This window comes from Eutrema salsugineum, unplaced genomic scaffold (assembly GCF_000478725.1).
Source record: "Eutrema salsugineum unplaced genomic scaffold, Eutsalg1_0 scaffold_4, whole genome shotgun sequence".
Taxonomy (NCBI): Eukaryota; Viridiplantae; Streptophyta; class Magnoliopsida; order Brassicales; family Brassicaceae; genus Eutrema; species Eutrema salsugineum.
Genome location: NW_006256686.1, coordinates 5,142,433 through 5,163,998, shown reverse-complemented (window position 1 = coordinate 5,163,998; position 21,566 = coordinate 5,142,433). Strand labels below are relative to the sequence as shown.

The 21,566-nt window shown below is 33.7% G+C and overlaps 2 protein-coding genes and 1 long non-coding RNA gene across 3 annotated transcripts; 1 reads left to right on the top strand and 2 right to left on the bottom strand.

Moving 5' to 3' along the window:
* Nucleotides 1-1,451: 1,451 nt before the first annotated feature.
* On the bottom strand, nt 1,452-2,216 carry LOC18014020. The gene has a single exon (XM_006418601.2). The coding sequence runs from the start codon at nt 2,181-2,183 to the stop codon at nt 1,452-1,454; it is 732 nt and encodes a 243-aa protein (XP_006418664.1). The 5' UTR covers nt 2,184-2,216.
* Nucleotides 2,217-13,573: 11,357 nt separating this feature from the next.
* Nucleotides 13,574-15,366, bottom strand: LOC112084668. Its single transcript, XR_002898334.1, has 3 exons — nt 15,258-15,366; nt 14,992-15,165; nt 13,574-13,885 (listed from the first exon to the last, which is right to left on the bottom strand). It is a non-coding gene; the product is annotated as an uncharacterized LOC112084668 (long non-coding RNA).
* Nucleotides 15,367-20,136: 4,770 nt separating this feature from the next.
* On the top strand, nt 20,137-21,280 carry LOC18014148 (probable F-box protein At5g47300). Its single transcript, XM_024153526.1, has 3 exons — nt 20,137-20,629; nt 20,829-21,121; nt 21,227-21,280. The coding sequence occupies exons 1-3, from the start codon at nt 20,137-20,139 to the stop codon at nt 21,278-21,280; spliced, it is 840 nt and encodes a 279-aa protein (XP_024009294.1).
* Nucleotides 21,281-21,566: the final 286 nt, after the last annotated feature.

Here is a 21,566-nt window from a genome sequence, read left to right as displayed (position 1 = left end):
GTGAACCCAAACATAATATTAAAGTTTATGTAGAATTATTTTTAATAAAAATATATTTTTACACAATTATTTATTTTAGTTTCGAAATTTAAAAAAAAAAAAACTAAACCCTAAATTGGAAATAGTGAACCCAAATATAATATTAAATTATTTTTTAATGGAAAAAACTAAATTCTAATTTGGAAATAGTGAACCCAAACATAATATTGAAGTTTATGTAGAATTAGTTTTAATAAAAATATATTTTTACATAATTATTTGTTTTATTTTAGAATTTTAAATAAAGAAAAACTAAAACCTAAATTGGAAATAGTGAACCCAAGCATAATATTAAATTTTATTTATATTTTTTTAATAAATATATATATATATATATTATAATTATTTGTTTTATTTTCGGACTTTTAAACCTAATCTTTAAATTCTAATTTTTAAATCCTAAATTCTATTATACTCTAAATCATAATCTATAAACCTTTAAAAAAAATTAAAATATAACTTAAATCTAAATTCTAATCTTTATATACATTATTTATTATATATATATATATATATATTTTACCAAAATATTTGATTGAGTATTTAATCTTTTAATTTTATTTTTTTATTTTTCTTTAAATATAATATTATATGGCAGATTCTAATTGGCTTAAATGAAAGGGGGTGAATTCATTCATTCACCCCTAGGGGTGAACCCAAGAATTTTCCAATTTTCATGAAACAGGAAAAAATTTTTGCCAAAGGAAGAACTATTTTTTTAAAAAAAACTTAATGTAAGGTTTAATATTCTATTAAATAAATAGGTTTCATTAAATAATCTATGATTAGTATTAGTAAATTTTATTATTGGTCTATTATTAATAATAAATTTAATAATTTAATGATGTATGTAGTTAAATAATGAAGCCTCTAGACTCTCTCAAAACAATTGACGGAAACAATTAAGTTTTGTAATGTTGAGATATAACTAAAAGTCTAAAAGTCTTTATAAAGAAAAGAAGACCAAACACAACTTTCACATATGAAGATTGATAAAAATAAATAAATAAAGATTTATTAATCCATTAGCGAATAAAGTTTTACTAGTAAAAACATTGTTAAATTCACTTTGTTAGTTTTATCATCCTAGGCACATAATTAGTCTACTAATATTATTCATTTATTTTCAGTACTAGTAAAAAAATTGTGTATGCTGTATATATAACAAAGTAAAAAGTGTATATAATCAAAAAGCTCATAGTTCTTTTATTCATAGCAGATTACATCAAATCTCACAACAAGCCACATGAAAGAGAAAAAAAAGTCACAAAACATACAAAGAAACAAAGAAATCAGAGTTTGAAACATTTTCTTATTTTTTTTTTTTCATACCCGAAATTCACAACAGCAACTAATACACAAATTTGTAGTGTGAAGTTGATCATCCTCTTCCTTTTCCCAACATTCATCATTCACCAATAATATCTCCTCCTTGGCCCCCATGAATCGACATAACTATTTGCTGCGTCCATAGCATCTAGCTCTAGTTGCATCATTGCCATCTCCTCCCTAGCTTTCATCAGCGACTTCATTTTTGAAGCCGGGGAGCTTGGTTCTCCTTCTTCTTCTCTATCTTTCTTTGGCTTATCATCTTCAGAAACCGCACAAGAATGCACATGTGTTCCATAGTCACATTTTTTGCAGTAATAGACCCAAAGATCCTCTGACATATCTTCTTCACAAACATCACATATGAATATCAGACCATCCTCACGACCTTTGCACGGTGTGTTGTAAAGTAGAGTGAGTGGGTGTTCGTGATCTTCACGCTCCATGGTCTCGGGGATAAAAACACATCCCACATGAACATCGTACTGGCACTCAGAGCAGTTGTAAGTGAATCCGGATCCAGAATCACCGCACGCAGTACACCCGTAAGACTGACCATAAGGTGGGGAATAAAGCAGAGTTAAAGGATGATCAGGATGAGACTTGTGATTAATTTCACCAGGTAGGTCAAAACATGACTTGTGCAAAAAGTAATTGCAGTCTTTCTTCATACACTTGTAAGCTTTTCCGGTGACGTCAAGCTCGCATCCAGAGCAAATGATCTCATCTCCTTCTTGGGATTTGAAGACCCGCAACGGATGATTGTGACTCGGGTGTTTCACCGATGGGCGGTTAATAGTTTTTCCTGAACCCATACTGTTCTTGGTATGTTTTCGAAGGTTTTTGGTTGTTGTGGCCTTGCGAGAGAATGTATGGGAACTATAAATACCCAAAACTGAAGAAAATTTTGATATTTATAATTATGACTTTGCTTTAATCATTAACCAAGTTGTAGCTTATATAAATATATGTCATGTCTCAATTTGATATGCCTGTCTTTATAAAAGCTATATTATATGTCAACCCTCTTTTAATTATGTTTACCTATGTATATGTCATGTCTTAAAAGTGGGTTGACCTTTGAGATGCAGAAACATATATTCTAGTTAATATCGAATTGGCCAACCCTCTTTTATTATGTTTAACTACACATATGTCATGTCTTTATAAAAGAGGGTTGACCAATGAGAGTGCAGCAACATATATTCTAATTCATATCAAATTGACCCAAAAAAAATTAAGATTAAATAATTATTACTAATATATATATATATAATTAGATCAATTTTTTCCCTTCAATACTTATCTTCTGCATTCTGCAACCTCCATAAAATTAGGTTAAACAAGGTCAAAAGAAGTTATAAATTATGTTTATCTTTTGCAAGGTGAATCTCTGTGAAATAAGGTCAAATATTAATTTAGTAACATGCATATATATAATTAGATCAATTTTTCCAACTGATCAATGCTTATCATCTGCAACCTCCGTAAAGTAAGGTTAAACATAATTTATAACCTCTTTTGGGGTTAAGTGATATGATTAGGGGGCTGACTGCTTTAAACGAAACGGTTGTGATTGCGACTGCGGGAGTTTGCAGAAGAAGCAGGCGAAAGCGGTTTCAAGCGTTATTTAATGGTTTGTACGACTGGTTTAACTGTTGAAAACAGATCCATTTGCGGGACATTTTTGACTGACTGACCAACAGATCTATTAGTGGTTAAACATAAAATTACCAAAATAAAGATAACTAGTGACTGATATAATTATTCATTTGATTGTTTGAAAATTTAGTAGTAGTTTAGATTCATTTTTTTTTATTTTCTATTGTTTTTTTTTCGGCAAAGTAGTATTTTATTAATTGAAATTGGTGTTACAATCAGAAATTACAGCATTATACAACCAGATAGGAGGATACAATTTTGACGAATAAGACAATAAATTAAGAGGTCCATGTTTAGCGAGTAGATGAGCTGAAACATTGTTTGTTCTCTTTGTGTGAAAGAACTTGCAAGAAGTAAATCTTTGTTTCCAACTTTGAATATCACAGGAGATGGTTTCGATATTGTAGTTGTGCTGTTTGTTGTTGAGAATATCAATGAGGACTTTGCAATCACCTTCAACGCAGACATGAGTCATTCCTTGAGCCCAGACCTATTGCATTGATAGTAGCATTGCTCTTGCTTCACCTTCAAGTGGAGTGGTGGCTGATCCCAAAAAGGCTGAACCCCAAAAACATGGAATTCCTCTATAATCTCTAACAATCCATCCTGCTGTAGACCGGTTTTGCTCCGCGTTCAAACTTACATCAACATTACATTTGACGTAGTTAACTTTTGGTGGTTTCCATCGTTCTTGGATATTGCGTAGAGAAGTTCTACGAGATTCATCTTCATGTGATGTTTGTTCAACAGCCTTTAACCATTGAGAAACATCCAGCTCTGCCTCATGAGCCACTCTTTGTGGACAGACACGTATCCGTTTGAAAATCAGATTACATCTTGATTTACATATCCGCCATAAAACCCAGATAGGAAGAAGTCTTTGAAAATCAGAAATTCCCTCTTGATTTTGGAAAGTAATGATACTTTTAATTTGATCTTCCACATCATCATTAGCAGAAACAAAAGGTAGCCATAGGGATCGAGATGTTCTCCAAATCATCATTGAAATTGGGCAATTAAAAAACGTATGGCATATGGATTCTGGTGCTGCGCAACATCATTGACATGTATTATCAAATTGCATCCCTCTAGAGTTTAATCGAGTAGCAACTCCTATTGCTTTTGAACATAAACGCCATAGAAAATGCTTTAACTTAGGCATTATTGTCATTTTCCAAATTTGACACTTTAGTTCTGGATCACCATGAGGGATGACAATATCTGGATTAGCAGAACGAGATGCATTGAAAACCATCCTATATCCACTTTTAACTGAGTATTCTCCTAAGTGTTGTGAGCCCAAACCACTTTATCTTCTTTTGGAACCTGTGGTAGATAAATGTTTTTAATATGGTCTTGATCCTCTTGTTCTACCATGGCATTGATTTTTTCTATGTTCCAGAAACGAGGATTGTTAGTATCCCAAATAAGGTCGCTAACTTTCATGTCATGATTACTGGTTCTAAGTATATTTGTTTGTTATAAATACTATTGTTGTCTTTTTTTTGTCCATTGAGCTGATATGTTTTTTTGAATGAAGATACAAATTATATATATTCATAATAATCATAGAAAGGAAACATAATGATTTGAAGTACCGAACTTCTTCAATGAAGAATGAAGAGATTAAACAATTTAGAAGCGTGTAAGAGAGTTAAAGAGAAATCGTATACATATTTATATTTAAATATTTAAAGTCGAAAAATCTTATTTAAATATCACAAATACCGTCATTTCATTAAACATTACATTTACTGATTTTTACATTTTCACTAGATTTGACTAAATATCGATTTTATTAAATTTTAAAAATGGTTTGATTGACATTGAATTGAAGTATTAAATCATAGTAATTTAGAGCGGTATTTTTAAGTTATTTTAACATATAATCAAATAGGAACCAATCAAAAAAATGACACTTAATTAAAAAATAGAGTTAAAAAGTCTTTTTGCAGCCAAACTCATTGTAGAGCTGACACGTAAACAAAACATTTTGAAACTCGTTGTGGAGCTGACACGTAACATTTTTACTACAAAAATAAGTATATAGATTGTAATTATAAAAACTTAGAAATTATATTATTATGCTAAATATCAAAATCACTAGTTCAAAATAATTAATAATAAAATCATAAATAAATACTGAATAATTATTCTAAAACTAATAAATTTTATAATGACATGTTTTATTTCAATTGTTGAAAATATCATCCAAAATTGTGTCCAGTAATGTAACAAACTAGAAAAAAATTGCTCTAATACGTGAATCTTCATGATTTATCTTATGCATGATGCAAAATTTCTTCTATAGATCCAATTTCTCCAAAATATTGTGGCATTTATGCTAGTGGTATGACTTTCTTCAATGGTATGGAAGTCATGCTTAGGATACAAAGATTAGAACTTGATGGAAAAAATGATAAGATTAGAGTTTATATATATAGAAGACAATACCAATAAGGTTAAAGTTTCATATTTTTTTTTAACATGATCTTTTTTTTTCTAGCGTAGCTTTTTTATATTTTTTTTACTCATCGTTACTGTCCGCAACTGCAAACGCTTGTGAGAAGCAGCTTTTGAATTTTAACGGTACAAAATTATACATAGCGGTTTGAAGCGATTTCTATGATTGTTATAAAATGCCACTAACCGTTACCAACTATGTTTACGAGTGATAGCGGGTGAACCAATCTAACAATAACAATAGTTCGGTGATGCCATCCAATTAACGCAGAATATTGACCAAAATAATTAGGTCTTAACATTACCAACTTCTGTTACTTGTGAGTTTTTAACTCTCTAGTGAAAAAAGTCATTAAATTAAAACTGTGATTTCGACCCAAAAAAATAAATTAAAACTGTGATATTTTAGAGAATTATCCTACTCAAATTTCCAGCCTGATTTTAAACGTGGTCAACATGAACTTCTATATAATAAAGAAAAAGTCGATGACTGGAAATTGTTGCATCGACATTTCACGCTAAAAATTGAAAAACAAAAACAATGTCATTAGCAATCCACATTCTCTTATCACCTCTCAATAATTTTCAACATCATCACCTGTCTTCATATATGTAGGATCAAAAAATTAGCACAACTATTTAAAAATAGTGATTTAATCACGAATATTGAAATAAATATTACGAGAAAGATGAGTTTAAAACTGATTTAAAGTAGAGTGAGTTGGTGTTCATGATCTTCCCGCTCCATGGTCTCTGGGATAAAAGCACATCCTACATGAACATCGTACTGGCACTCAGAGTCTCAGAGCAGTTGTAAGTGAATCCGGATCCGGACCACACTCGTTACACCCGAAAGACTGACCATCATAAGGTGTGGAATGAAGCAGAGTTAAAGGGTGGTCAGGGTGAGTCTTGTGATTGATTTCAAAAGATAGGTCGAAACATGACTTGTGCAAGAAGTAATCCCAGTCTCTATTCGTACACTTGAAAGCTTGTCCGAGAAGGTCAAGCTCGCATCCAGAGAAGATGATCTCCTCTTCGTCTTGGGCCTTGAAGACGTGTCATGGATGGTTGTGACTCTGGTGCCTCACCGATGTGTGATCAACCGGTTTTACAGAAGTTATTGAATTTGGAAAGGGTTGTTTAAGTGGAAGAAGTGTTTAGGAACTATAAATAGCCAAGTTGTATGTATGTAGATGACTTGTGATTTTCTATACTTTAGCTAAATAATTCCGAGTTTGGTTTTGATCATTAGCCAAGTTGTAGCTTAACTTATTACTATTTTTTTTTTCATTGTTGACAGTCTGTTTTAGAGATAAAGTAGAGTAGAGAAAATACAATGTTTATAAGTTTTTTGATTAAAAAAGTCAACTTCAATAAAGTAGATTGCATTTGCAAAGAAGCCAGTAGAGTAGAGAAAATACCAGAGAATAGAGGATTGTGAGATTTGGAGAGGAAGCCGACGAGGGAGCTTTTGTAAGAGTTATGGGAGACTTGAGAGCATGAAAACTCATCTTTCTTCTTCCTTTGGAAGAGAAGATCTAAGAAGCTTAATTGATCTTCCTCTTAAGTGTTAGAGTATTTCAGCTTTTCTAAAAAAAAGTATTTTTTTTCTTCTTTTATTTTTTTTACTTTTTACTCAAACCGATGTTAATTGAAAAAAAGGAAGAAGAAGTAGATAGCAAAGGTGAAATACGAAAACCCTAAACAAACCATCAAAGGCACCGGCACTTTCTTCATTGAGAGAAGGATCACAATGATGATGATATCAGAACTTCCAGAGGAATTGTTACAAGAGATACTCTGTCGTGTTTCAGCAAGATCTGTGAAACGTTTTCTGTCTACTTGCAAACGATGGAACCATTTATTCAAGGATAAGATATTCACAATAAGCCACTTCCATAAATCCTCAAAGCAGTTTATGAGTCTCATGTTGAAGGAACGTGGGGTATGTTTGATGCACAACAATATCCGTAGATTTTCACCTGTAAAGGTCACATATGAACTTAACCTAATTGACCCAAATTCTTGTTTAGATCAAATCAAGATTTGGCGAGTCTTTCAATGCGACGGCTTATTGTTATGTGTCACCAGTGAGGCAATAGTAGGCTCGTGGTATGGAACCCATGTACTGGTCAAACAAGGTGGATCAATCATTATAATGTATACTGTTAGAATCCCACATCGGGAAATTGAAGGGACTAACACTAATATATAAGGGATTTAGGCCTTTCCACTTATCGCCAATTGGTTTTAAGTTGGAAGCCCACAAAACTTAACATGGTATCAGAGCCTCGTTTGTTGACTTTAAGTTGGAAGTCCAGGAAACTTCGCCAGATATGCTTTCGGATTCTACCAAGACAAAAAGTCCAACAATAGTAGCTTCAAAATTTCGAGTTGCAATGGTTATGGCGAAAGACAAAAAGTTGAAATTTATGAGACTGAGTCTAATTAATGGAAGATTCTTGATATCACTTTGGATTTTAAATTAGCTTCTTTTCATTGTGGCGTGTCTTTGAAGGGAAAGACTTACTGCATTGCTGTAGATGAAAAAGAGCTCGACAAATTCTTATTAGTAAGTTTTGATTATACAACAGAAAGATTTGAACGTCTAGTATCAAACTGATCTGTCTCTATCTGTTGTTAGAGAGGAAAAATTATCCGTGTTTTTAAAATGCAACGTCACATCGAAGACAGAGATATGGGTGACAGATAAGTTTACTGAGATCCAAGCGGTGTCCTGGAGCAAGGTCTTTGACTCTTTGCAGTGGATTTAAATCCTAGTTTTCGGGTTTGGCATGGCGGAAGTTTCTTGTTCGATGAGGAGAAGAAAGTTCTCGTGTGTTGTAATGGCGTGGAATTCTTAGGCAAATTAATGGTATTAAATGTTGGAGAGGAGAATGAACTTAGAAAATTGGATTTTGAAGTCGGATCATTCTGGCCATCTTTGTTTAATTATGTTCCAAGTTTGTTTCATTTCTAGCAAGGTCTTGGAAGCGAAAGAAAAAGAGGCTAATGAGTAAGCTATATCCATAAAACAATTTCCGTTAAATGTAATTTGTTTACTTCACTCCTATCTTGGTCATGTCCTTTGGAATGATATTAATATACTGATATTTTACTATGAAGTCGTATTGTTTACTTTTTACACAGATTTTAAGTTCTATGATCAAAATTATGTTTCCTTACATAAAGAAGAGTTATGTTTTAGTTTCAGAATTTCTTATTTCTGTGGAAAATTATTCATAAAACATCCCTGCAAACATTACATAGCTTTCTCCTTTTTCTCTGCTCTGAACATATCATCTAAAACTACCTCTCGATACAAAGCTTTTTCCTTTTTCAGTTTGTGGAGTTAGTTAATTAGTAGGTAAGGTTAATAGTTTTGTTACCTCCGAGAAAGTAGCTAAAAGATTATACTCAATTTACGGAATATTATAGTCAAACACAAGTTTGCTTAAGGATTTTCCTTGCTTTGTGTAAGTTTATGAATCTCCGTGGAGAGTTATGTTATTAACAAAGCCTTTATATAGGCAGTACAAGAGTGCTCTACAAGTATATTCTTTACATATTTAGAGAATATTCAGGAATAAAAAATAATGTATAAATCCTTATTGTAACACTCATCCACAGTCTAAGCGGGATGCTTCCAGACGCTTAGAGTAGACCGAAAATCTTCGAAGAGAGAAACCAGAAGTCCTTTAATAAATATATCAGCATATTGTAGAGCAGATGGAACATGTAAAACTCGAACCTGTCCCAAAGCAACTTTCTCCTGCACAAAATGTATGTCAATGTCTATCTGCTTAGTTCGTTGATGCTGAACTGGATTGGAAGACTAGTAAACTGCACTTACATTGTCACAAAACACCACTGATACCTTAGAAAGAGAGATGCCGAGTTCACCAAGAAGTTGACGAATCCAAGTGAGCTCGGCAACAGAGTTGGCAACACCACGATATTCAGCCTCAACACTTGAACAAGAAACTGTTTGCTGGCGTTTTTGCAGACCATGATACAAAGTTATCACCAAGAAAAACACAATACCCAAAGGTGGAGCGTCGGGAGGTTGGACACCCAGCCCAATCAGCATCAGAGTAAGCAACTAAACCAGCAAGTGATGATCGATATAAGTCCATGAGAAATAGTGCCCTGGACATATCGTAGAATACGCTTGAGTGAATGGAGATGTGACTCACAAGGGGTCATGCATGTAGAGACAGATCTGATGAACAGCATAAGAGATGTATGGCCGAGTGAAGGTAAGATACTGTAAAGCCCCGGCAAAACTACGATAGAAGGTAGGATTAGGGACTGGTGGACTATCATCTGCAGCGAGCTTGGATTTTGTATCAACAGGTGTGAGACATGGATTACAATCTGTCATTCCAGCACGGTGAAGCAGGTCAGCAGAATAATTTTGTTGATGTAGAAACAAGCCTAAAGCGTTCGTCGTCACATTGATCCCGAGAAAATGATGAAGCAGACCAAGGTCGTTCATCGAGAATTCAGAGCTGAGAGAAGCAATGATGGATTTCAGAAGAGTAAGAGCAGAAGCAGTAATCACAATGTCGTCCACATAAAGCAATAGATACGCGAGATGAGGTCCGCGTCGAAGAATAAAAAGTGACGGATCAGAGAGACTTTGTTTACAACCAATCTTTCAAGCAGATACCGCAAATCGTGTGTACCAAGAGGAGCCTGTTTAAAGCCGTAGAGAGAACGGTAGAGAAGACAGACATGATCAGGTTTAGACGGATTGAAAAATCCAGGAGGTTGATGCATGTAAACCATTTTCTTCAAATCAACATGAAACGCATTCTTGACGTCGAGTTGGTGCAGCGGCCATTGACGAGAAGTAGCAACACTAAGGACAGTACGGATAGTCGCCGGTTTGACAACAGGGCTAAACGTCTCATTACAATCCACTCCAACTTGCTGCGATTTTCCATTAGCGACAAGGCGTGTTTTATACCAAACCAGCTTCCCATCTGCATTGAACTTATGCCTGAACAACTACATACAACGAATAATGTTAGTATTCTGGGGCCGTGGTACTAGAGATCACGTACCCGTTTTAATAAAAGCATCATATTCTTCTTGCATTGCAGGTGTCCAGTTAGGGTCTCTAGCTGCGTGAACATGGGAAAAAGGAAGGGGAGAGACGGTGGAGGTATGAAGGCATAACCGTTGAACCGGTTTCTGAATACCAGCCTTGGCGCGAGTCTGCATAGGATGAGCATTAGTCGGAGGTGGTGGAGGAGACGGATGAGCCGGTGGTGATGGTGGTGAAGTCGGCTCCAATGGTGGAGACGGTGGTGGAGTAGGTGGCAGAGAGACTGGTACTGGTGGACTCTCATCTGGCATAGTGATGCAAGGAGGTTGCATCGGTACAGAAATGGCTGTAAGACAAGAAGGCTTGGATTAGTCATGAGCAGCAAAGGGAAACACAGATTCGTCAAACACCACATTTCGAGACAATATGATGCGATTTGTGGCGATGTCAAGATACCTGTATCGCGATGATCAACTGCATACCCGAGGAAGACACAAGGAGTAGAGCGTGGAGCGAGCTTGTGAGATGATGTTGGTAGAAGATTTGGGTAACATAAGGAGCCAAATACCTGTAGATGATCGTACGAGGCCGGTCTGCAGAAGAGAAGGGAGTATGGAGTGGCCTTTCCAATGGCGTTGGTTGGAAATATGTTGAGGAGATGAGAGACGGTGTTAAGTGCTTCCGTCCAATAAGAGAGAGGCATCGATGCTTGATGAAGAAGAGACCGGATCATATTGTTGAAAAGTGAATGTAGTGGCTCAAGAGATCACTCTTTCGACGGAGAGGATACACCCAAAGAAACTGTGAGAAATCATCGAGAAACCACTGATACTAGGTAAAGGTGAGGGCCAAATAAGCAACATAGTATTTAAAACATGGCTCTGGTACCATGTAAGTTTATGAATTTCTGTGGAAAGTTATGTTATTAACAAAGTCTTTATAGAGGGAGTACAAGAGTGCTCTACAAGTATATTCTTTACATATTTAGAGAATATTCAGGAATAGAAAATAATGTTTATTTCCATATTCTAACACTTTGCAGGTTTTTTTTTTCTTTTTAATGTCAGAAATCAGTTTCCTTTCTTGTATTTGAAGGCATTGCCTCTCTCTCTCTCATGGATTTATTAGCATCCTCTTGATTTCTGCAGAAGTTCTGGAACCAAACGAAATTAAAACCTTCTGATATATCTTTTTTTGTTTTTTTTTTTGTTAAAGACCTTATGATATATCACTCATAATTAAACCTTACCAATGAAAAAAACAAAAAAAACCTTACCAATGACTATTCATAAGTTAAGTCTCTAGCATGAGCATTTGTAGCTCTCTACAATATGAACAAGACGAAGAAGAAGGAAAAAATAGCACATTACATTATCCAAGATTTAATTTACAGAAATCTGCACACCTAATTCGAGATGAACTATGAATCAAAAGATAAGAACCTTTAAGAACTTTTTCGCTTTTCGATGCACATAAAGAAAACGTATCTCAAAACTTCAAAGAAGCTTGGGATAAAAGTATTTAGGCCATACAATTGCTCAGTGTGATATGAAAGGAGACGATCATATGTCAAAACCAGCTACCTCAAAAATCCTAATTAAAGCAGACAAGGAGTTTGGTCCATTTAAAAAACTAAATTTGTCATACATTGAACAGAAACCGAAACTAGACTTCCAAGAATTCATGTACAAAACCATTTGGTGCTTAATCATGGAGCCTTGTTGCAAGACAAAGCGATCTTCTGAAGTTTGCTCCATTAATGTACTATTGCTCCCTTAGTTTTGATTTCTTAAATTACTAACATGTTACTAGTTTATTTTCAAACATACAAAATTTCTTTATTTCTTATATGAATTCTCTTATCTGTATACTTGTTTGAGTAGTGAAAAGCTTACGTGTCAGCTCCACATCGAGTTTCAAAACGTTTTGTTTATGTATCAGCTCCACAATGAGGTTCAGCTGCAAAAAGACTTTTTAATCTTATTTTTCAATTATGTGTCATTTTTAATTAGTTTTTATCTGATGATGTGTTAAAATCTAGGAAAAATTGGAAATTTAAGACAAAAAATAGAAGAACTTGTCCCTCTAGTACTTTTTTAAATTTTGGCAATTATGGACCAAAATTAACCTTGTAAATACTTTTAATTTCGAAAATAAATATTTATATATAGTTATTAACTCCGAAAATTCCAAAAAAGTAAAGAATATTATTCTAAAACATTATTTTAGGAAATACATGTATTTAAAATTTACTTATAAATATGTTCTAGATAACGTGTTCTATACTTCTAGTGTGTTATAGAATTCTTTTTCTATTATTTGGTATGAGATCAAGCAAGTATAGAATTCAGTTTCTACTATTTGTTATATGATCAACCGAGTCTAGAATCGGTTTCTACTATTTGGTATATGATCAACCGAGTCTAGAATCGATGTTCTACCTTTCTAAATCTCCCTTTAGAATACGTTATCTATAACTTGTACTATATTCTACATATTGTAGAATTTGTATTCTAGAATTCGTTATATATTCTATGTTGTCTAGAATTTAACTTCCACTGGTTAGTCTTTGTTCTAGTGAATATAGAATCCGAATTCTACAAAACGGTTAACAGAATCACAGAAAATCTAGGATCAGGTTGTATCCAACAAAAATTAAATATTTGAAAATATTTTATTTTCCTTTTGTTGTTTCACGTTTTTTAACTTATTTGGGAAGTTTTTTATCTGTTCTTCTTCTCTTTCACGACAATTTAACGATCTCATTGAATTTCTTCTATGATTTCTGTTCTTCTTTGATTTCTGTTCTTCTTTGATTTCTGTTCTTCTTTGATTTCTGTTCTGGTTATTAAATTATGGTGCATATCTATGTCACCTGTGGTATATGGAGATCGATTCTCAATAAAGATTGGGTTTTTGCCGTCGATGAAGAAATAAAAGGTCGATTAGTAACTTTGGAATCAAGTACGATGAAGAAAGAAAAGGTCGATTAGTTCCCGGGGTCTTTATAGTTGAGCCCGGTGATTGCATAGAATTCCTGTAAAGAAAATCGCAAAGGTCTCCCAGCAAAGACGAACCATAACTCATGAATCTTGTCCGTGATGAGCTGCTTACACATGAAACTGTGAATGAATCTCGCCGAGTAGCCAAGTCTGTTTTTATTAATCCTTAGAAACGGACCAAAGACAGGATCTTTCAAAACCTTCTTGTACTCATCTGGCAGCTTTGCATTCAACTTGCTTAGAATGGATAATGAACATCGGTTGGTAATCTTCTCTATCGGAGGCACACTTCCAGGCGGAAACAGCAGTTTCGGTAACTCGTTGGAATTCATACCTACAAAGTATACAAAATCTTATGTCAGTATCACTATAAATAAAGAATAGCATGATAACACTTCAAACTAGAAATGTTTTCATTAAAGAGTTTACACGTAAAATGGCTTTTTATAAAGAAGACCCATATCCACAGAAATAACAAAATACGCCTATAATTTACACACTGCCGTATACACTCTATACCAATTTTATAATATGAATATAAGAGACCAACCAAACAAATTGCAGAAGCTGAGAATGTCTTACGAAACTGATGAAAACTTATGTATGATCAACAACTCATTACTATATTATTCCAGCCATCTATTTACAGGAGCTGTCTACAACACTCACACAATAAATATAAAACGTTAAGACTTACGTCTGACTTATGTCCGACTTATGTCCGGTGCCGTCTATACTCTAAACCAATGTCCACACTCGAATTTATCATGAAACAGATTCCATTATATAAACCAAAATCACGCAAACAACCAAAGATGACAGAACCCAATAGCCACCAATTACAAACACACAACTAATCAAATGTCTGAAACAGAAAGTAACGCAACTCAAGAAAATTTTCAACACCTGGTTTTCCAATGTTTGTTCAAGGTTGATTCAAACTTATTAAAAAAAAACATTTTTTCGAAAACAAGAAGAAAACAAGGACAAAGATGTATTCTTTCAAATGAACAAAGCCAAAAGCTCAAGGAGGAAACAAGAATATTTGGTTAAAACAGTAAACATATAGATTAAAGCATTACCCACAGGCAAGAACCAAACATAATCATCACATACTTAAATAAAAATCAAATTTAAGCATCACATACTCAAGACATACTACCATTGTCACAAGTTAGACAGCCAAACTAGCACTGTCACAAGTTAGAAAGCCAAACTACCATTGTCAAAAGTTAGTATTCCTTGGTATAATAAATCAATCGCCGAGAATTTTTCAAAGTCAGAGGAAAACAGAGTTAGTATCTCTTGTGAATTTTCTCACAAGTTATACGACAATGTTGCCTCCAAAAACCAAGCTAACATTGTGACCATTTTCAGTCAAAGGATGATACAATGTTCACAATGGATACTAAACAGAAAATTAAGAGGAAAACAGCTTACTTTTTGCCGGTGGACGAGTTGGAGAACTTCTTGGAAGCCTCAGCGACGGGAACAGCGACGGATGATGAACAGCGAGTGAAGACTTCTTCTCGCCGGAGCTATGGAGACGGAGCTAGGACTGGCATCGTATTTTTCTCTGATAACGATGACTGCTTATCGCCGATATATCTCAGCCTGTATACAAAGTTACCCAAAATCAATTTGGGATTTTAAACCCTAATATTGAGATTGAACAAAAAATAGAGTGAATAGATTGAAGAGGTTACCAATTGGATGAGAAGATTGATGACAATTGAAGAAGGACTCTGCTGGAGAACTCGATTGAGAAAGAACGGAGAAAACGATGGACAATTTTGGGGAAGACGATGATATTGTGTTCCAATATTTGTCCCGTAATTGTATTGTAATTTTTTTTATAATTTATATTCTTAATTCATATATGGTAAAAACAATATATTAATATGAGAAAATTCATTTTTTAGGGGCAAAAGAGGATTATAATTGACATAAGTATTAAAGAGACAAAATTTTTTAAAAAAGTACTAGAGGGACAAGTTCTTCCATTTTTTGTCTTAAATTTCCAATTTTCCCTAAAATGTATATACTTATTTGTGTAGTGAAAAGCTTTCGTATCAGCTCCACATCGAGTTTCAAAACGTTTTGTGTACGTGTCAGCTCCACATTGAGTTTCAGCTGCAAAAATATTTTTTAACCCTATTTAATAATTATGTGTCATTTTTAATTGGTTCTTATCTGATGATGTGTTAAAATAACATAAAACATACCACACTAAATTATTATTGTTTAATATTCAAAACGTTTTTCAAATTTAATATAACCGATATTTAATCAAATCTAACAAAAAAATTGGTATATTATCGAGGTTATTAAAGAAAAAAAATCAATGAATAGAATGTCTAGTAGAATGACGGTATTTGCGATGTCTAGATTAAGGTTTTTGACTTCAAATGTTTTAGTATAAATATGTACGACTCCTCTATAATTCTCTCACACCCTTCTAAATAGTTAAATCTCTTCCTTCTTCTTCGACTAGGTGCGACATACAAGTGAAAACATATATTCTTTTGGATTTCTCGGTTTAATAAGAGAAGAGATAATACAAAGGCCAACAACTAGAAGATAAAAAAAGAGCAGAGAGAGTAACAAGATAGTCATGCGGCACAAGTCAAATCTGAGTAGAGGTTTTCTATTATTTATTTTCTGTCTTCAGTTTAGAGAAGAAACGAGATAGTAATGTGATAGTTTTTCATTCTATTTATTTATGCATCGGTTTTCAGGGTTACTTCATAATTGGGTAATGTCTTTCAATACTCAAAATACAATTTTCAGTCCCTTTTCCGGGATATCCCGTCCCAGTTTTTAAAATGAAAAGGCGTAAACATACATATGAAAAACTTAACTATTTCTTTTGTTTTGTGTCTGATATGAAGTTTATGCTTACTAACTATATAAATTTTATAGTTGCAAAAAATATTTATTCATTGTTTGATTTACATGAACCACAAGTTTTTTTTTTTTAGTCAACAGCCTAAATACCTAGAACGGTTAGACTAACCAAACCGGTGGCACCGAGTTTACATAGATGACTTCCCGATGATATACTCGAGCACTTCTTGCTAAGTTGTCTGCCTTCGAATTCTTCGCGCGTGGGATATGTGATAAAGTGAAAAAGCTAAACTTGTCTTTCATCTTCACAATCTCCTCCAAGTGTAGAGCAAATGCTGGTCATTCTTCTGGTGTAGACACCATCTCAACCAACTCCGAATAGTCTGTTGCAAAAACTACTTCTGTTTTCTGGTTCTCTAACATACAATGCATAGCCCATATTAGAGCTTCCATTTCCGCATGCAGAGCCGTTAAACTTCGTCTAATATTTTGTGCCCCCATTATTTTGTCCCTTACACCTTCTTTAAAATAATATCATCATAGTCCTGCCAATAATTCCGTTTCTTTCCAAAAGCGATCGATATAACACCACCACCCTTCGAAAGTTGCGGGTAATAAGGAGTCCATAGAAATGTCCGTATTTATGCGGTTTTAGTTCCCTGAATCATGTTCCCGCCTTTGAGCCTCTTCCCATAATGCCGCTTAAGTCTCCACTATTTTTAAAGTAACTTGTGGATCAACATCAAGGTTCGAATACACTTTCTCATTTTGTGCCTTCCAAATATACCATACAATTTATAGGAATGGTATGTTGTTTATATCCTTTGATATTCTCCAAAAAAGATGATCAAAATTTGAATAAACTGAGGTCATTGAAAAAACACCTGAGGGTGTTGGTATATGGGATATTGCCCAAGTTTGTAAAGCGGGGGGACATTCAAAAAGGGCATGGTTTATTGTTTCTTCCTCTGCTCCACATCATGCATATTGTGTATCACATTGTATTCCTCGCGTACTCAGCCTAGCCGGTACAGAAAGACATTCCGATATTGCTTGCCATATAAGGTATTTTAACTTAGGTGCCATATACATGAAACACGAGTTAAAGGGAGCAAATAATTTTCTTTTTTGCAATTTTATAAAGAATATTGAGATGAAATTATGGATTGTGTTTTATTAAAAGTTTGAACAAAAAATTCAAATATCAAAAAGCATTGGTAGATAATTTACAACAAATATGAACTTCAATTCAAATTTAATTATAATGGAAAATTGCATTAATAAATGGATCGCACATATTATCTTACAATAATTATTGATTTTAAATTTCATTTTCAATGAGATCTAATCAAATTTTTGATTTAGTATAAATCAATAAAAAGGTAAAAATAAAATAACATATTATATAAATTTAAAAATTTTAACATCTTATTTATTAAGTGTTTTTAATCCATACACGGTGCAGGACGTTAGCTAATCTATAATATTAGTCTATGACGTCATGACTAAGATAACTTCAAACACAAACACACGCCAACTTGAAGGAGGGTATTGGATATATCTGTCACGGTGATTGTTATTGGTTATCAATTTCTGATAATCACTGATATCAGTTAGGCAAATATATGTATATCAAAACTCTGTCAATCTCGTAAGTTTTTCCATTGGGACAATAACTTTGTATATACAAATCACTGTAATTAGGCAAATATATTGTGTCTCCACATGTATATTGTAAACTTGTATCGACCAAAGAATTACACATAATTTGTTTCCAATTTATTATCTACTTTTCTTTCTTCACCAAAGAATGACCTCAGCGAATACCAAAAATGGGGTTGCTAGTATATATAAATTTTTACTAAGCACATTATCCGAACTCGAACAATTTATCCAAACCCCACCCAAAAAAGAGAAACTAAATTCAAACCGAAACCGATAAAATACCCAAACAGTTTTTAAATTTTTAAATCTGAAAAACCAAAACCAAACCAAACCAAACCAAAAACCCAAATGAATATTCGAAATACCCGAAATACAATTATATACCCAAAATACTAGAGGTGTCAAATTGGGCTCTGACCTGCGGGTTCGATCCAAATAAAACTGCAGCGGTATGGGCTTGGGCTTCATAAAATTTGTCCAAATAAAAAGCGGGTTTTGCGGTCCAAACCCGCGTGGAAATTGGGCTTTTATGGGTCGGGTCAAAGCGGATCCGCGGGTTTGCGGGCCAACCCGCAAAATTTAATGTTTTCTTGTAAACTTTAAAAAGTGAAATATTTTGTCATTTTTTATTGGTGGATTTCGAAGTAGTAGCTTCATTGAGTGAATCAAAGAATAGTGAAGTCATACAATTCAGCTATTAGGCTTTGTGATAGCTTCATTTTAATAAGATCAAGGAATCATCAAACTGGTATGTGTTTTATATTGATTCGATTCAGATTCTGTGATTGGATTTTTGAATTTGGGAGAAAATATGGTCATTGTCTTCCCAGCTAAATATTAGTATTTTTTTAGAGTTTTTATTTCAGTTAATGTCATAAGTTTGCTTTTTTTGTTGGTTTTGCTCATCGACTATATCACGGACATGGTTTTTATTTTATCCGCAGCGATGCAAAGGTAATTTAGAATCGCTTAAATCTTGAATTGACAATAAATAGTTTTGCTTGAAAATCACATTTGTTTATACGCTGGACTAACAAATAAGCTTTGTTCATCTTTTTTTTTTGATTTTATATGTGAATGTCTTATTGCTTGTATCTTGATGGTTATTTAGCTTAAATTACCAGTTTTTATGTGTATCATTATTGTAATTCATTTATTTGCTTTTCAAAACTAAGTGTCTATTTTTATCGTTAAATTGATTTTTCAAATTTTATGGTATCTTAGGGTTATGAGTTTTGTATAAGAGGTTTATCGAATTCATTTGTTTGTTCATCGAATTTACTTAGACAATAATTTTCTTTAGATTTGTTTCTTATGCATATTGTGATTCAGTTACGAGCAAAATTTTATTCTCCCTTTGCAGATTTTCTGGTACTATAAATCTAAATGTCATAAAAACTTTAAGATGAATAAGAAAGTATGAACCCGCAGGCCAGCCCGCAAAACCGCAGAATATAGGCGGGTCGGGTTTGGACACATCAATTTGGGACCGCAGCTTATGATGGGCCAGCCTGCTAGACCCGGAAAAAAAAATAAATCCGCATCAGATCGGGCTACTTGGACGCGGATTGGCCCGTTTGACATCTCTACAAAATACTAACTATATTTAAACTTAATAACTTAAAATTACAATTATAATCCAAAATATGAGTTATTTTTATTCTAAAAATGATAAAAACCCCAAAATAATATAAATATAATAAATTTTTAGTTATATTTGTTAAGTTTTGCCAAATTTTATTTGAATTTAACCAATTTTATTCAAATTTAATTATTTTTTATTTAATTTTTATTATTTTTTGGATATCCAAATCCGAATCCGATCGAATATAACCGAATTCGAACCGAAATTCCAAAAATACCCAAATGGGTTTTAAATTTGAAAACCAAAAATCCAAAAACCCGAATTATCCGAACCGAATCCAATTGGATACGATTGGATACCCAGGCCTACTTTTACTTCACCATCAAACCGACCTTTATTGGAAAAAAAAATAGCATAGGTGAAATACGAAAACCCTAAACAAAATAATCAAAGCCACCGGCACTTTCTTCATTGAGAGAAGGATCACAATGACGATGATATCGGAACTTCCAGAGAATTTGTTAGAAGAGATACTCTTTCGTATTCCGGCAAGATCTATCAAACGTTTACGATCTACTTGCAAACGATGGAAACGTTTATTCAAAGATAAGAGATTCACAATAAGCCACTTCGATAAAGCCCCAAAGCAGTTTCTTAGTTTCATGTTGAGTGAATCTAGGCTATCTTTGATGCACAACAATCTCCATCGATTTTCACCTGTAAAGGTCACAAGTGAACTTAACCTAATCGACTCTCATTCTGGTTTTGATCAAATCGGGATTCGGCAAGTGTTTCAATGCGACGGCTTGTTGTTATGCCTCACTAATGAGTCAAAGACTAGGATCGTGGTATGGAACCCATGTACTGGTCAAACAAGGTGGATCAATCATTACAAGCTAGACACCACATATGCTCTCGGGTCTTACCAAGACAAAAAATCCAACGATGTTAGCTACAAAATTCTGGCCTGCAGCTGCAGGGGTTATGTCGAACAACAAGAATTCAATATTTTTGAGATGAACTCTTATTCATGGAAGATTCTTGATGTCCCTTTGGATTTTCAATTAAATGTTTTTCATTATGGCGTGTCTTTGAAGGGAAAGACTTACTGGATTTCTAGAGATGAAAAAGAGCCCAGCAAAATGTTACTAGTAACTAGTAAGTTTTGATTATACATCAGAAATATTTGAACGCCAATCTCTTCCGCGTAAGGATTCAAGTTATCGAACTCTGTCTCTATCCGTTTTTAGAGAAGAAAAACTTTCCGTGTTATCACAATGCAAAGTTACATCGAAGATAGAGATATGGGTGACAAATAAGTTTACTGAGACCAAAACGGTGTCCTGGAGCAAGGTCTTACCCGTGGATTTAGATCCTGGTTCTGAGGTTTGGCCTGGCGGAAGTTTCTTGTTCGATGAAGAGAAGAAAGTTCTCGTGTGTTGTGATGGCTTACAGTACAATAAAAAAGCCACGGTATACATTTTTGGAGAGGACAATGAAGTTAGAAAAGTGGATTTTAAAGTCGAATCATACTTGCCATATCTGTTTAATTATGTTCCAAGTTTGATTCAATTCTAGCAAGGTCTTGCAAAGCAAAAGATTTTGAGGCGAATGAGTAAGCTACATTCATAAACTTTTTTCGGTTATATGTGATTTGTTTATTTCACTGCTATCTTGGTCATGTTCTTTTGAATGATTAATAAACTGATGTTTTGTTTGTCTGAATTGGTATTTCTTACTTTTTACACAAGGTTTTTAAGTTTTATGATCAAATTATGTTTCCTCACATAAATATGAATCAAGTTTCAGTTACAAGCTTTCCTAATTCTCTGACAAATCATTCATAAAACATGTAAACATTACAAAGCTTTTTCCTTTTTTCTGCTCTGTGCATAGATCAACTAAATCTACCTGATCA